At 30.8% G+C, this 13,468-nt stretch overlaps 1 protein-coding gene across 1 annotated transcript; it reads right to left on the bottom strand.

The window, feature by feature from the left end:
* Positions 1-11,543: 11,543 nt before the first annotated feature.
* On the bottom strand, positions 11,544-12,508 carry LOC108904745 (flexible cuticle protein 12-like). The gene is made up of 3 exons (XM_018707415.1): positions 12,434-12,508; positions 11,865-11,980; positions 11,544-11,809 (listed from the first exon to the last, which is right to left on the bottom strand). Exons 1-3 carry the CDS (start codon positions 12,440-12,442, stop codon positions 11,617-11,619), a joined length of 318 nt encoding a protein of 105 aa, XP_018562931.1. The 5' UTR covers positions 12,443-12,508; the 3' UTR covers positions 11,544-11,616.
* Positions 12,509-13,468: the final 960 nt, after the last annotated feature.

Raw genomic sequence — 13,468 nt, 5'->3', positions numbered from 1 at the left:
TGTTGCTCTAAAATCAGAAGATTCAACATCATCAAATATATGCTCAGATGACTCACAGTCAAAAACTTTTAGTTTGTTTTTATTTCGGAGTTTGATTAAAGCTCCTGTTAAAATATACGTTGAATATTGTTTTTTGAGCTATAGAGAACTAATATTTTGTTTTTCCTTTCGTTGTTTAGTCGCGTGAATTGATGAATTTTTATCAGTTTAAATAAAATATACTTTATATTTGACTTTTGTTAGCTTGCGCTAAAGCTCTACTAATTTGATATTTAAAGATTCAGAATATAAAAGTTTTGTTAAAATATATTAATTTCTTATTCATTAAAATTTATTTAAATTTTTCCAAATTTTTACTTTGAAAAAGGTTTAAGTTAAATAACGCATTTATATGATCTAGTCAAAAAATTTTTGGTAACAGAACCTAGAGGTTCTAGTATAACGATGACAAGGAACAATTTGCAACTCCTTTTAAGAACTTTTTAATTGTCAGTGTTGCGAGAAACAATTACTCCGAGAGCTATATGCCCTTACCGGCATTGAATTATACTCGCAACACCTAGTGCAACAGCTAGGGTCGTTCATCAGTTTAACCTGCCAGGCACAGACCAGTTTCAGTTTTATTAGTCCTCATCAGTGTGTCATAGGTGAGACAACCGACGAACGAACCAGCTGTTTTAAGAACTGTTGATAATAATTAGTAATAAAATCACAAATAAACCTAGAAGCATCTTGGGTCGTTGTTGCTACAATTACTTAACTTTTATAAAACTAATTTGGATTTTATATAGCTTAAGATAACGGAAAATACTACTTAGGAAAATAAGAATTCTGCTTCCGACAGACAATAATACATGTTTCTTACTAAAGTAGCACTGAAAATCTAAAATTGTACTTATTAGTAAGGCTGTCAGAACTGAACCGCGGGCCATAGGCGTACGCATCATATTAAGCGTAATAAAATATATTACGTAGAAAATAAGCAATAAATTAGTGCAATTTATAACAATGTATTCAAAACTTACACTAAGGCAACAGTGTAATAAAGTGACTTGAACGTGAAAAGCATTCTGAGGCAGCGACTCAATTAACCCGCTTGCACGTCATTGAATTGCGGCTCTCTCTAACAGCCCAACTTATTAGTAATTTTTTCGCTTATTACAAAAAAATGGGACAAAAGTGCGAACGGTGCGCTATCTACGGCCATAATATTCAACATTTTTATTTTTGCGATTATTCCAGTGATTCTCGATAGGTTTTAATAATTCCAATTTGATTAATTTTAGGCATCGTTCTATAGTTTCAACAGTTTTATTTATGAAAACACATTTTATCTATCATTAAAAATTCCCTCCTAGTTTGGACACAGAGTAAAGATGATTTTTCCACAAGCTGTTTATTTGTTGCTATTGATGACACAATTTTCTACTTAAAAAAAAAATAAAAAATGGCGAAGAATTAATCCGTGTGTCAATGGGGGATATTGTTTCGTTTTTAAATAAATTAATGAGAAAAAGTAAAGACAAAAACTAATCATATATAATATGGAACGTTACACAGAGGAACTTTACTTCATTGTAATATTTTAGTAGAAATAGTACCTATTTGCTCCATATTTGCTCATCATATGACACTAAGGCCTAGTACTTTGAGTCTCTTGAGGCTTGATTAACTAATCAGGCGATTAGACTGTGATTATACTTTATAAAATAAATCAATCTAATCGCCTGATCGAGATCAATCAAGCTTTAACCGAGACTCAAAGTCCGGGCCTTACTCAATTAAAATAAATTTTGGTTATATCTTTTACAGACTACAATGATATTTAACACAATTTTGATGTATATAAGTGACATTTTCTGTATTTTGATGTTGTATCGTGATACTTTTTTTCAAAACACCCTGAGTACTATAAAAGATTAGTATCCGTGTAGTTTATAGTCACGCAATTAAATTTTATTGTATTGTTAGATACATAGTACTCCGAGAACTTGAGTTTTTCTCCCAAAGCTTTTAATAACGTTTCACAACTGTTGTGTTAATACAGCTTGCCTTTGTTCGGCGTAATGCTCCTGTGTACACTGATATTTCCAATAAAATGCAGCGCAAACACTTTTTCATTTCGAGTAAAAGAAACTTTTGGTGGGCATGAATAGCATCGGGTAGAGGATAAACAAAATAAAAGTATAGTGTTTGTACTACTATCCTTTCCGGGTGAGTGAATGGGCTAATACAAACATTCCTATATGCACACCCTAATTTCGAGGGGACCACCCTCAGCCTTGTCTCCCATGTCGTCAACTCACGTTTTGGGTTGTAATATACGAATTCTATAAATAGCAGTTATGCTGGTATCCACTAAACGCATGTTGACAAGATATTGTTGTTCGAAGGCGCTCAAGTTCAAGTACAATGTACAAATATTTTACATAAAAAGAAGAATTGGTAGTTTACAATAAAAATATATTTAATATATAACAGGAAATATGAATAGATTATAGAGTACAACTGCAATATTAAAATTAAAATAAAAGAATAAATTACCTCAAGATACAAAATTAGTCTTACTTATAAGTGAACTAAGTCTAAAGATACTGTTGAAATATTTTGAATGAGAATAGTTATACGTACAACAACTATAAACTATTAAAATTATAATGTATTTATTACCTTTATTAATAGGAAAACATTATGTTTATATTCTGATATGATTTTTTTAATCAAATAATTAATCGGGTTACATTTAGTTTTTACACTTCCATTACACTTAAACTCTTGTCTACGCCGCCACAGGACAACTCCCGGACTATGTATGTTGCATGTGCGCACTTGTCTTGTTGCATTTTTAAACCAACTATCTAAAATTATTGGAGAGGCAGATAGCGAAACTGCAATGGAAAATAATTTTGTGAAAACAGACTGTTTTTGCATGGCCTGTTATTTTAAAGTTTGCCATATTTTTTTTATGTTAATGGAGATGAAACGAGCTTTAAATGTGCTCTTACGAAATTAATATTTTTAATAATAATACTAGTATGTAGGTAGGCATACGTTACTCACAGAGTGGTTTCCTTTGGTGAAATATAAAATGTTACATAAATTTGAGTAGTCATAAAATAAGGACAATAAATAGTAAAATTACGTCCTTTGTTTTTCATGTTTTAATGGAATTCCACGAAATATTAGATGATGACGAAATACGTGTTACATATTTTACTCTTGCAATTTATCATTTAAAACAACAATTTTAGCCGCTTTATAAATTGTACATAATGAAAAATAAATGAAAATACCTATTAATCTGATAGACTTGAATTTTTTTTTTTAATAATTTTTTAAGTATTTAATAATAATAATAATGATAATAACAATAATGGCCTTTATTGCAGAAAAGAATAACAATAATATAAAGAAATACATTGTACAGGGTCGGAAAGTCCCCATAGTTCATCGCCCGTTACATGAGAGCGATAAAGTAAGTCATAAAAATCTGTGCGATAGAGAAGGATGGCTATAATGAAGGCGTCTCATAGTAACCGTTCGTTTCGCCCTTCCACAAATAAGATCCACTTCCACTTGTAATTCAGCGACCGGTGGTCCTCTTTGTTTTCGTTGTTTGGCTTTTCTTTAATAGATGTCACTACTTATACAATTTCGACTTCAGTATTCCGATATGTTAATACCATCCGTTAACAAAGGGCAGCACAACGCGTAAAAAAGAAAACTTTTTACAGTAGCTAGTAGATACCTCTGTTTGTNAAGTGAAGCCACTTATACCTCTGTTTGTAAATCTTGTGACCTTGTATCCCCTACTGAGAAGTTATTCAAATGGAGTATAGTGCTCAGCTGCATTTAAAGTTCATTTAGTTGTTATTTAAGTATACTTTTTAAAATGACTTTAAAATCCCAAGAAATAAAGCAAAATTCCCTATTTCCTCAATTCCAAAAAAATCTGTAGATCTGGGGCTCTTTCTAGGGCTGCGCCTCACCTTAGACAAATTGTGCTGCCCTCTGTTAATGGATTGTATTAACATATCGGAATACGAAGTCGGAATTGTATAAGTAGTGACATCTATTACAGAAAAGGCAAACGACGAAAATAAAGATGACCACCGGTCGCTGAATTACAAGTGGAAGTAGATCTTATTTGTGGAAGGGCGAAAGGGGCGGTGACTATGAGACGCCTTCATTACAGCCATCCTTCTCTATCGCATGGAGTTCTATGACTTACTTTATCGCTCTCACGTAACGGCCGATGAACCATGGGGACTTTCCGACCCTCTATATAATTTTTTTCTATAAGTGTTTCACAATTTTTTTTTACGATATTGACCCCATTTTTCATAACGCATCTATTCCAAAAAATTTTTGTCCACGGAATCTAAAAATGAATTTCAAATGATTATTAGGTCATTGGCGTAGAAGTTGGGGTATAAAAATCCCGCTTTATTACCCATTTCTACGCCACTGAGCTACAAACATTTGTAAATTTTACAGCAAATTATGCACGTGTAAATGTTAACACACACCAAATTTGAATCAATTTGTTATAAGCATAGCAAACATTTCATAAATAAAATGATTTTAAAACCAACCAATACGGCCCTGTACATTGAAAACGGTGAGACTTAGATCCTTGCTTTATAAGGCAATATCTGAATTATTTATTGAGTTCTATTTGTGGTTAAAGTTTGATTCACTCGAACTGAAAGAAATATAGACATTTTTGTAATTTTCAAGTAAACTGTGTATTACTTGTGTATACTTCATAGGTTTTTAGACTTCTTATTTTAGTATATTAATTATAACAATATCATAATTATAATAATAATAATAAGTACTATTATTGCTATTATTATTACTTTTACTATTAATGAGAAATGTGACAATAATTTAAAAAAATTACATATCTCTAACTTCTACACTAGAAAAACAAAAAGCGATATTGAACAATTTCTGTTATTGAGAAACATTATTGCAGATTTTGCATGTGCTGTTTCTAATAGTGTAGGAACTTAAGTAATACGTTCTCAAGTACTCTTTAAGTGTTTAAAACAATTACGTCTTATTTCTATTCTTATAGCAGACAATGATTGCATATTTCTATAGTATTTGCTATAAACTTTTTATGAATAACAACAACTTTATACAATAATAATCTCTTGAACCTTCAACCTCTTGCCACCAATATGTCAACGTATGCTCCTAAGAAGACATTCTAATGATTCCATCACATTTAGTTGATTATTCTCAGCTAAAGGTGTAAGTTTTGGTGCTCCACCTATGTTTACATGTTAATGTAGTTCGGAAATTCCTCAACATTATATAATTTTTGTTATTGAGAATGCAATTCAGTTGCATTAAAATTCTGTTTCATGCGTATTTTCTTGTCTCTATTGTCTAACGGAATTGGTTGTATTTTAATAACCACGTATTAAATACAAACATATGAAGCAATGGGTAGTTGCTCAACCAAACACCATTGTATAATCTTAATAAGATTTATTCTAAGGAATGACAAAAGCGTTAATGACAATCAGTGTTTATTCTGAGGTTCAAATTGGTTAGAAAGTTATTTAATCATGTCTCACAATGTATTACTTTTCTGGTTGTTCAAGTTATTAATGTGTGGTTTCTCAAATTATTGTCTACAGTTCGAGGTTTCACCCACAATTACCTATCAGAATACAATTCACAAGTTGCTCGATTGTTTCTCCAGGAACTAACAGGTGTGCGGTGTTCCTGGTAAAGATGTGTAATCTGCAAACAAAAAATTCAACAATTGTTTTCCCAAAATCTCGCCACTAAAACAAAAGCTATGTAGTACTAAAAAATGGGTTTAAAGTTATATGATATAATCTAGCTTTTACTTTTGTAATAATTGCATATAATGATGTCACATTTAACAAATTATTCCAGATTTCAAAAAAATTGTTACTAAATCGTTTTCTATACACTTTTAATTATCATACGATGTAATTATCATATTATTTTGTAATTGAGAACATATCAGTAAAACGTTTCCATTAACTGTCAATAAAACCTGAAGTCAAAAAAAGCCAATTAACTTGTTTTTCTTGTGTTGCTGCGATTGATGCTTCTGTCATCACTAGCTATAAATAAATATTCTGCATATATCAAAATTTTATAAAAACAAAACACGTCGTGTATGTAACGGCGAATCAAGTAACATGAGAAAATAAAAAATGAGAGTAAAATTTATGTTTGGATTTGTATTTAGCAGGAAATTATTGTTTAAAACATGTTACTTTATATTTTTCGCAGTGCACTAAGTCGACCTTTAATCCTCCATCGCTATTGCATAAAGAAGGTCAAGCTGAGAATCTTATTACTTGATAGATATGTCATAGCGATAAAAGTGGCCACCAGAGTTAAATAGAACAATGTTTTATTATATTAGTCTTCAATACAATGCAGTTTTTACACTAGGCAACCCTGTTGTGACAGAAATTCGCTCTTGACCTCAAAGGCATTAAGACATATTTCGAAATAGGTACTTTAGAAAGATAAGCATTCAAATGGTATATAAATGTATGCAAAAAAATATGGTTCTAGTACATAATTATATATTTTATCAAATAAAGGATCCCACGATGCTATGCTATGAGCACATGAATATAGTAGATATATTGATTTAAAAATTGATATTTTCGTTAGTCAAAATCTTTGCATAAAATTAATATTAATCGGGATTATCAAAACTTATTAAGAACTTCTGAAATCGTCCCAGGTTTACACACTACATAAAAAGGGGTAAATAGTTGCGGCTGTTGATGGCATTCAGGCTGTTTTTTGTAGCAACATTGTCATAGTTAGTTTTAGGTAATCATCAATTGTATCTTAGTTTTCATTATGGAACCATCAATTATTGTGAAAATTATTAGTGAACAAATGTTTAAGTGAAGCCACTTATTTTCCTACATTCTTTCTTCTAACTGCATTTTTATTTTAAAGCATAGTGTGTCTGTAGTGTGAGTATTAATAATTGCGAATAAAAGGAAACGGAAACAAGGAATTAATGAACAAGCTGGTAACGCGGCGTAGTGCTGATGAAAACTGCGAGGCAATCAGCAACACTTGTAGACAGAGACAGAACTCAGTGGAGTCTGCGGTTCTAAAAAGGTTTTCATCATATCCCTATAACAAGTTAATATGTACTAAATCTATTTACAAAAAATGTTTCTGCCAATCGAAGTTTCTCACCCCGATTGATATACTCTTGTTGTGTGTTGTAAAACACCTTGTATATACAACGGCATGGTTTCGTTGATGGCTGGTTCAAAATTTCGAATTTAGTGTATAAAACACAATACGTTTTTGCTGCCCTTGGTGGTGGAAGTAAGGTTGATGTAATATACACGATCTCTAAAACCTTTGATAGACTCCACTGTATATTGTTAAAACATTTAAAAAACTCAACAACGTAGTTCGCTGTAGTGGTCCAGTTAAATTAATTCCTTCATATCTATGTGATCGATCCCAGTATGTGCAATACCGTGATTTATTAAATATAATACTTTCTTTCAGATATCAAGGGTTCCTCAAGGGTCCACACTTGGACCTCTTCTATTAGTTATGTTTATCAATGATAATATAAATACCTTTATACGTTGACAATGTAAAAGTATTTTGTCACATTAAGTCTATTTTGGTCTGTGAAAATCATCAAATTAATATTTCCTCACTTAATAAACTGGTGCTACAAAAACAACGCAGCTCTTAATATTACCAAGTGCAACGTCACTCAAGAGACCTGACAATATTAATGGCTTAGTTATCATCTCTCAGCTTAGTTTTTGTCAGCATCTATGTTATTCCTTAGCTGCTGCATATCAGTATTTGCTTTACGAAACTCAAGCAAGTTTAAGAATCAATCTACATTACTATTATTATTTACAATATTTGTGAGATCTTCTTAAATATTCCGCAATTTTTTTGGATGGGATGGAATACTCCACAGGAATTATTGTAGTACTGCCTTGTATTATTTTAATAATTTAATATTGACGTTTATACCATATTTTGTTTTTTGTTTTTTTTTTGTATTCTAAGGATTGTACCATAATTATGCGCTGTTTATATTTTCTTATGCTTTTTGTGCCTATATATATTAAACATATTTTTATGTTGTTTTTTGTAGCACCTTGTCTGCACAATTGTTTTACAGTCACATTTTGTATATTACTACTTACCCTGTAGGTGGGTTTTAAGAGCACATAAATAAATAAAGCTTATTTGACATCGTTTAAAAAGATTTACGTTTGCATGAACATTTCTTTCTTATTTTTAGTCATAGAACCACATGTACAATTTCACCTGCAACACCATGTAGAGTTGATAAACTTTATAAAGAGGTTATTTGAGGACTACATATATTATGCAATTTATGCGTAAACGCCAATAATTTAAGGTTTTGTAAACCATTTTCATTTATATAAATGTAGAACGTTTCGAAACGTCACTCTTTATGTAATGAATAATACAGAGATAACACTTACGAAAATTAGTATCTATAAAAATTGTCTAATACCCAGACCTGTTAAAATTTATGAATCAACTTTAAAGAAGAAGCGGTCAGTTTGTCAGTCGTACAACTTTCTCTATTAGCAATGATATTCAGTATTCAAGGTCGGTTATGTAATCATTATCTAACGTGGGAAAACTGTTGGGACATGATTTAACAACCTCTCTGTCCATCCTCCTGCCTTTTCAATGGAAATTTTATTGTAACGCAGAGTTGCGGTGCTGCCAAAAAAATAAACATCTCTGAACACATTCTTTTGAAATATTTACTTCCTTAATGAACACGAAACGTATAAGAGATTTTATTTTAATGGCTTTAGAAACAAATTGAAAATGAAACTCATTTATGTTTTTATGGTGCATAAAGAAATAAGAAGAGAAAACCTAATTCTAAGCGTTGCTGTGATGCTGACATACAATAACCTGATAGTGTTCGAACGTATGCAAATATGAATATGATTATCGATTATATTATACAGAGCCTTGAATATTTAGGTTAATATTATTTTTTATGGGTAGGAATTGAATGGAAATTTATGGCACTTCATTTAATCGCCACCAAACAGTTACGCAATTGTTTTATTAAAAACATTCTTATGTTGGATGTACAAAAGATAATGTAAAAAGATAATGTTTAAATAAATAATTATTCACTTGTAAGGTTTTATCTTCACAAAAACTTTAATGCTTTTCATAATTGTTCATCCATGTAATGGTTTGGAGAATTTTTTTCTTTTATTTTTTTATGAACGTGTCATATATACACAAAGTTTTTAAAAATATTAACGGTGTATATAACTATACTAATAACAAATAAAATTATATAATACACTTTATTTACACTGCCGGAAAAAATTAAGGGAACTAAAATATTTCAAAAATTTTTTAGTGATTTTTGAAAGACTGTATATCAGTGAAAAATGATCCTGTCGAGGTAAAAAAAAAGTTTTGATAGAATTGTGGGAAAAGTCGAGAAAAATTCTCCTTTTTCATTTTGACAATGATTAGATAATGTTTGAGAACAATACATATTACGTTCTTTAACTATTTCCAAAACTTTGATTATCAATTTTTGTAAACTAATGGTAGATTTTCTAAAAATCCGTAAAATTAATTTTTTTTGCACTTTTTTCAAATTAATGTCAAGGATGAAAAAAATATTTTCTAAAACATAACAGCTCCTTGTAGAGAATTTATTTAAGTTTTCAAAACAGCCCTTGGATCTACTGTGCAATAATTTTTTTGCCGAGATATCGGTGACTAAAGGCAAAATTGTCATTTTTCATTCAGCCATCAATATCTCGGTAGCCAATAGTCCTACGGAGACCTTTTGAAAAGCAAATAGAAGCTGATTAAACAAACTAACTGATCACTACATTGATTGAACTCAAAGTCCGTGGACAGTCCAAATTTCAAATTTTTAGGTAGGTATTTCTTTTGATTTCTCGATAATTATAGTAAAAAAAAATATGTCAAAAGATCTTGAAACTTCAAGCTTCAAAACATTTTTTTAACTTGACACGTCCATTTTTCACAGAGATACAGATCACAAAAAAATTTATGAAATAAATGTCCCTTTAATTTTTTCCAGTATTGTATAATAAACAAAATCTATTTTAAAGGTGGACCTTCCCATTTGTTAATATTAACTTTCAAGTTGAAGACGACTATAATTGTACACAAATATGTACCATAGAAAATAATTGAAACCCTTTTCAGCAATTAAATGTGTTTCTGTTTCGTGATGCATAAAAATACCGACTCGGATTACGTGTATTATAAAATATTCTAAATATCTATTAATAGTAGAGAAAGGACAAACAAGCTAGAATAACAGTCAGATATGTGAAAGACGAGACTTCATTCGTCTACTAGTTACTATAATCCATTCGTCCTTTGTCTGTAGAATTAACATTTTAATATGTTTTAAATTTTATGTCTTTGGAATGTATTTGACCATACCCAATAAATATAACTAACTAACCTTGGATGTCTCCTTTAAAAAAATTGTTAGCAAGTATAAATAATGAATTTATGGAAAGTTGCGTCTAATTTCTGTTGCTTTAACCCATACGGTCTGTTTTTAGGATGAATAATTATTGACTGTTAAGTGGAATAATAAATATGATTAAGTACCACAACTCGTATTGATATTAGGGCAAATACTTCTTTAATAAACATTTAAAATAATCCAATATTGTAATGGACAAGGTCGCAAATCACTTCATATCAAAAAAGGGTTACTTAGACATTAAAAAGTCCTTTGGCCTAGCGGCACCATTATTTTTTTCGTGTCTTTAAATGTCGATGCCATCGAATGATGTAATTGGCTTTATAGTTGTAAAATTGCCATGAAATTTAAACTACATTTGAAAATATGCGATTATTTTTCATAGAAATATGGAAAGTTCAAATATCGAAAACGTTTTACTCCTTGAGACAAGAAATGGGGTATAACGAAACATTTAATTGTTGTTTCACAGGTTGTGAAAATTATGTTTTCATTCATTTTCACAACCTGTGAATTAAATGTATTTTTATAGTTCACAGCAGTCTATTTTAGGTTACAATGAAGTAAGATTTCATTGAAACAATTGTACCATTCATGTTTGGATTAAATTTGATAGCACTGGGATAGCAAACAAGCTTCAATTTAACTGAAAATTTCAATATATATCTACACGTATGCTTATACATGCCACCACAATTCTAAAAGTAATAGATCTGTCCTAATTCAAATGGCTTAAGGTTTTAAAGATTATTGCACTGACACGAAATATACTAAATTTCTTGACATTTGGAAGCCACATTATGTATTCCCAATGATGCCAATGCCCTTTATATTTAACAGCAGATCGTAACGTACAGTTATGTTCATTATTATACCCGTCCGTTATTTATAACGCAGAAAACTTTCGCTGTTTAATGTCACACTTAACACCACAAAACATTCCTGCATAATGTGGAATTGCATCAGTGATTTGAAGTAAATCCGAATGTAGTTTTAATTTTTTTTATTATTCAAAGTCTTTAACAAAAATTTAATCATAAATCATTTTATTTCCTAGGTACTTAAGGCGCTACTGGAAGGTGGGCGCCAACGGGTTGGAAACCGTTTTCGTCGGCGATGTATCTTACTTCATATCGTACACCATCAGGGCCGGTGTAGGCAAATTGTCCTTGAGCGGCGATGCTTTCGTCCTCCCTTCCCGCGTTTTGTACCTGGCCGCTTTCTTGGGCAGAGATTCCGTTGCTCGTGTCGTATCTGCAACAAGATTTAATTGAGTTCGGATGGAGTTATTAAGAGAGTTAAAACTTACGCGAAGTTGTAACCGTCAATGCCGATATTGTCACTGACGTATCTGGTTACTACTGCATCCGCATCTCTCTGGGGGGCAGCTAGGGCCACGGAGATTAGGACAGCGAGGGCAATGATCTGGAAATCAATACCATTTGAAAAAAAAAATGAATAAACAGTCACATATCTGAGAAAGAAATTAGAATATGCGTAATAAAGTTTAATAAAGCAAGTTAATTCTCAAATTTTCTGCATCTATCTTCATCAGTTTCCAATCCTGATGTTGAGCCATCTTCAGGGATTAAGAAGAATAAGGTAGAAATTATATAAGTGAACTTCTATCGCTTTCCCATATTAGATTATTAGATTACGAGACATGTATTAAAAAATTTAACTGAAGAAGTAAAGTTATTAACAAAAACCCTCGATACAAAAAACTGGCATTAAAATTTCAACAAAAACAGTTAATGTTAACTTGTACTCTAGCAATTAAAAATAGTTTCGGATTTCCAAAGCGTGAAGAAACTAATTTCCATACGGATAAACTTATTAATTATATAACATCCACGTTTATGTCACTTGGTCACTCACCACTTTCATTTTTATTATGTTTTTGATTCACTGATGGTGATAACGAAGACGAACTGAATTTGTGGTGGAGATTCACGCTTTTATATGCCTGTGATTAACCCAACTATTCCAACACCAACGCATCGTGATGGAGATGACATTTACCCGCACCATCTTCGCATATTTTTTGACATTGTGCTCTAAATATTCATATATGCTGTCAAGCTTCCGCCTAGGGATACCTGTGAGGACGTCAGGTTTTCACCAGATTTTTTAACAGACAATTTAAAAGTATGGTTTTCTGAATTTTGTAGATTATGATATACACTGAGAATGTCGCTAGTTATATTTTATTGTTCAATCTTTCCCGGAAGTTAAGAAAATGCGCGAAACGTGTAAATATGCAGTGTTGTGTGAGAAATGAGTTTTGTTGCTCGTTTATGTCAAAAAATGTTGGTAATGCTTTTAAATACATATGTTAACTCTACAATATATTTATTATGAAATATGTAATATTTGAAAGAGCAACTATTATTTTAAAATGGTGTGACTTAGCTAGGGAAATAAGAATTAATTAATAAAAAGGTAGAGTATACACTCATTCCCAAAACAAAAGAAACGTGGAATAAATTACAGCGATATCAAAACAAGTTTTGTGACAATTGCTATTAAGAGTTGTTTAATTTATGGCTATATTTTTGACTTATTATAGATATTTCCCTATTTTATTTTAAACATTTTTTGATATGAATTTAGAATAATTAAAAAAAAATATTTTGAATAATTTAAATACCCAAAATCATAGTTAGCTATATTTTTGACCTATTATAGATATCTCCCTATTTTATTTTAAACATTATTTGATATGAATTTAGAATAATTTAAAAAAATTGTTTGAATTATTTAAATACCCAAAATCATAGTTTTAGATATTAATTTCACACTTTATAACAAAAAGTTAAAAACGAATTAAGGTGACCATATCCCTGTCTGAGAAATCGTCAAATTTCGTCGTTTTTAGGTACTGAAATCTTGAAAAGTAAAACGTGTACAATA

The sequence above is a fragment of the Anoplophora glabripennis genome, unplaced genomic scaffold (assembly GCF_000390285.2).
Source record: "Anoplophora glabripennis isolate ALB-LARVAE unplaced genomic scaffold, Agla_2.0 scaffold107, whole genome shotgun sequence".
Taxonomy (NCBI): domain Eukaryota; kingdom Metazoa; phylum Arthropoda; class Insecta; order Coleoptera; family Cerambycidae; genus Anoplophora; species Anoplophora glabripennis.
Note: the sequence above shows the minus strand (reverse complement) of the source record. Positions and strands in the feature narration are given on the sequence as shown.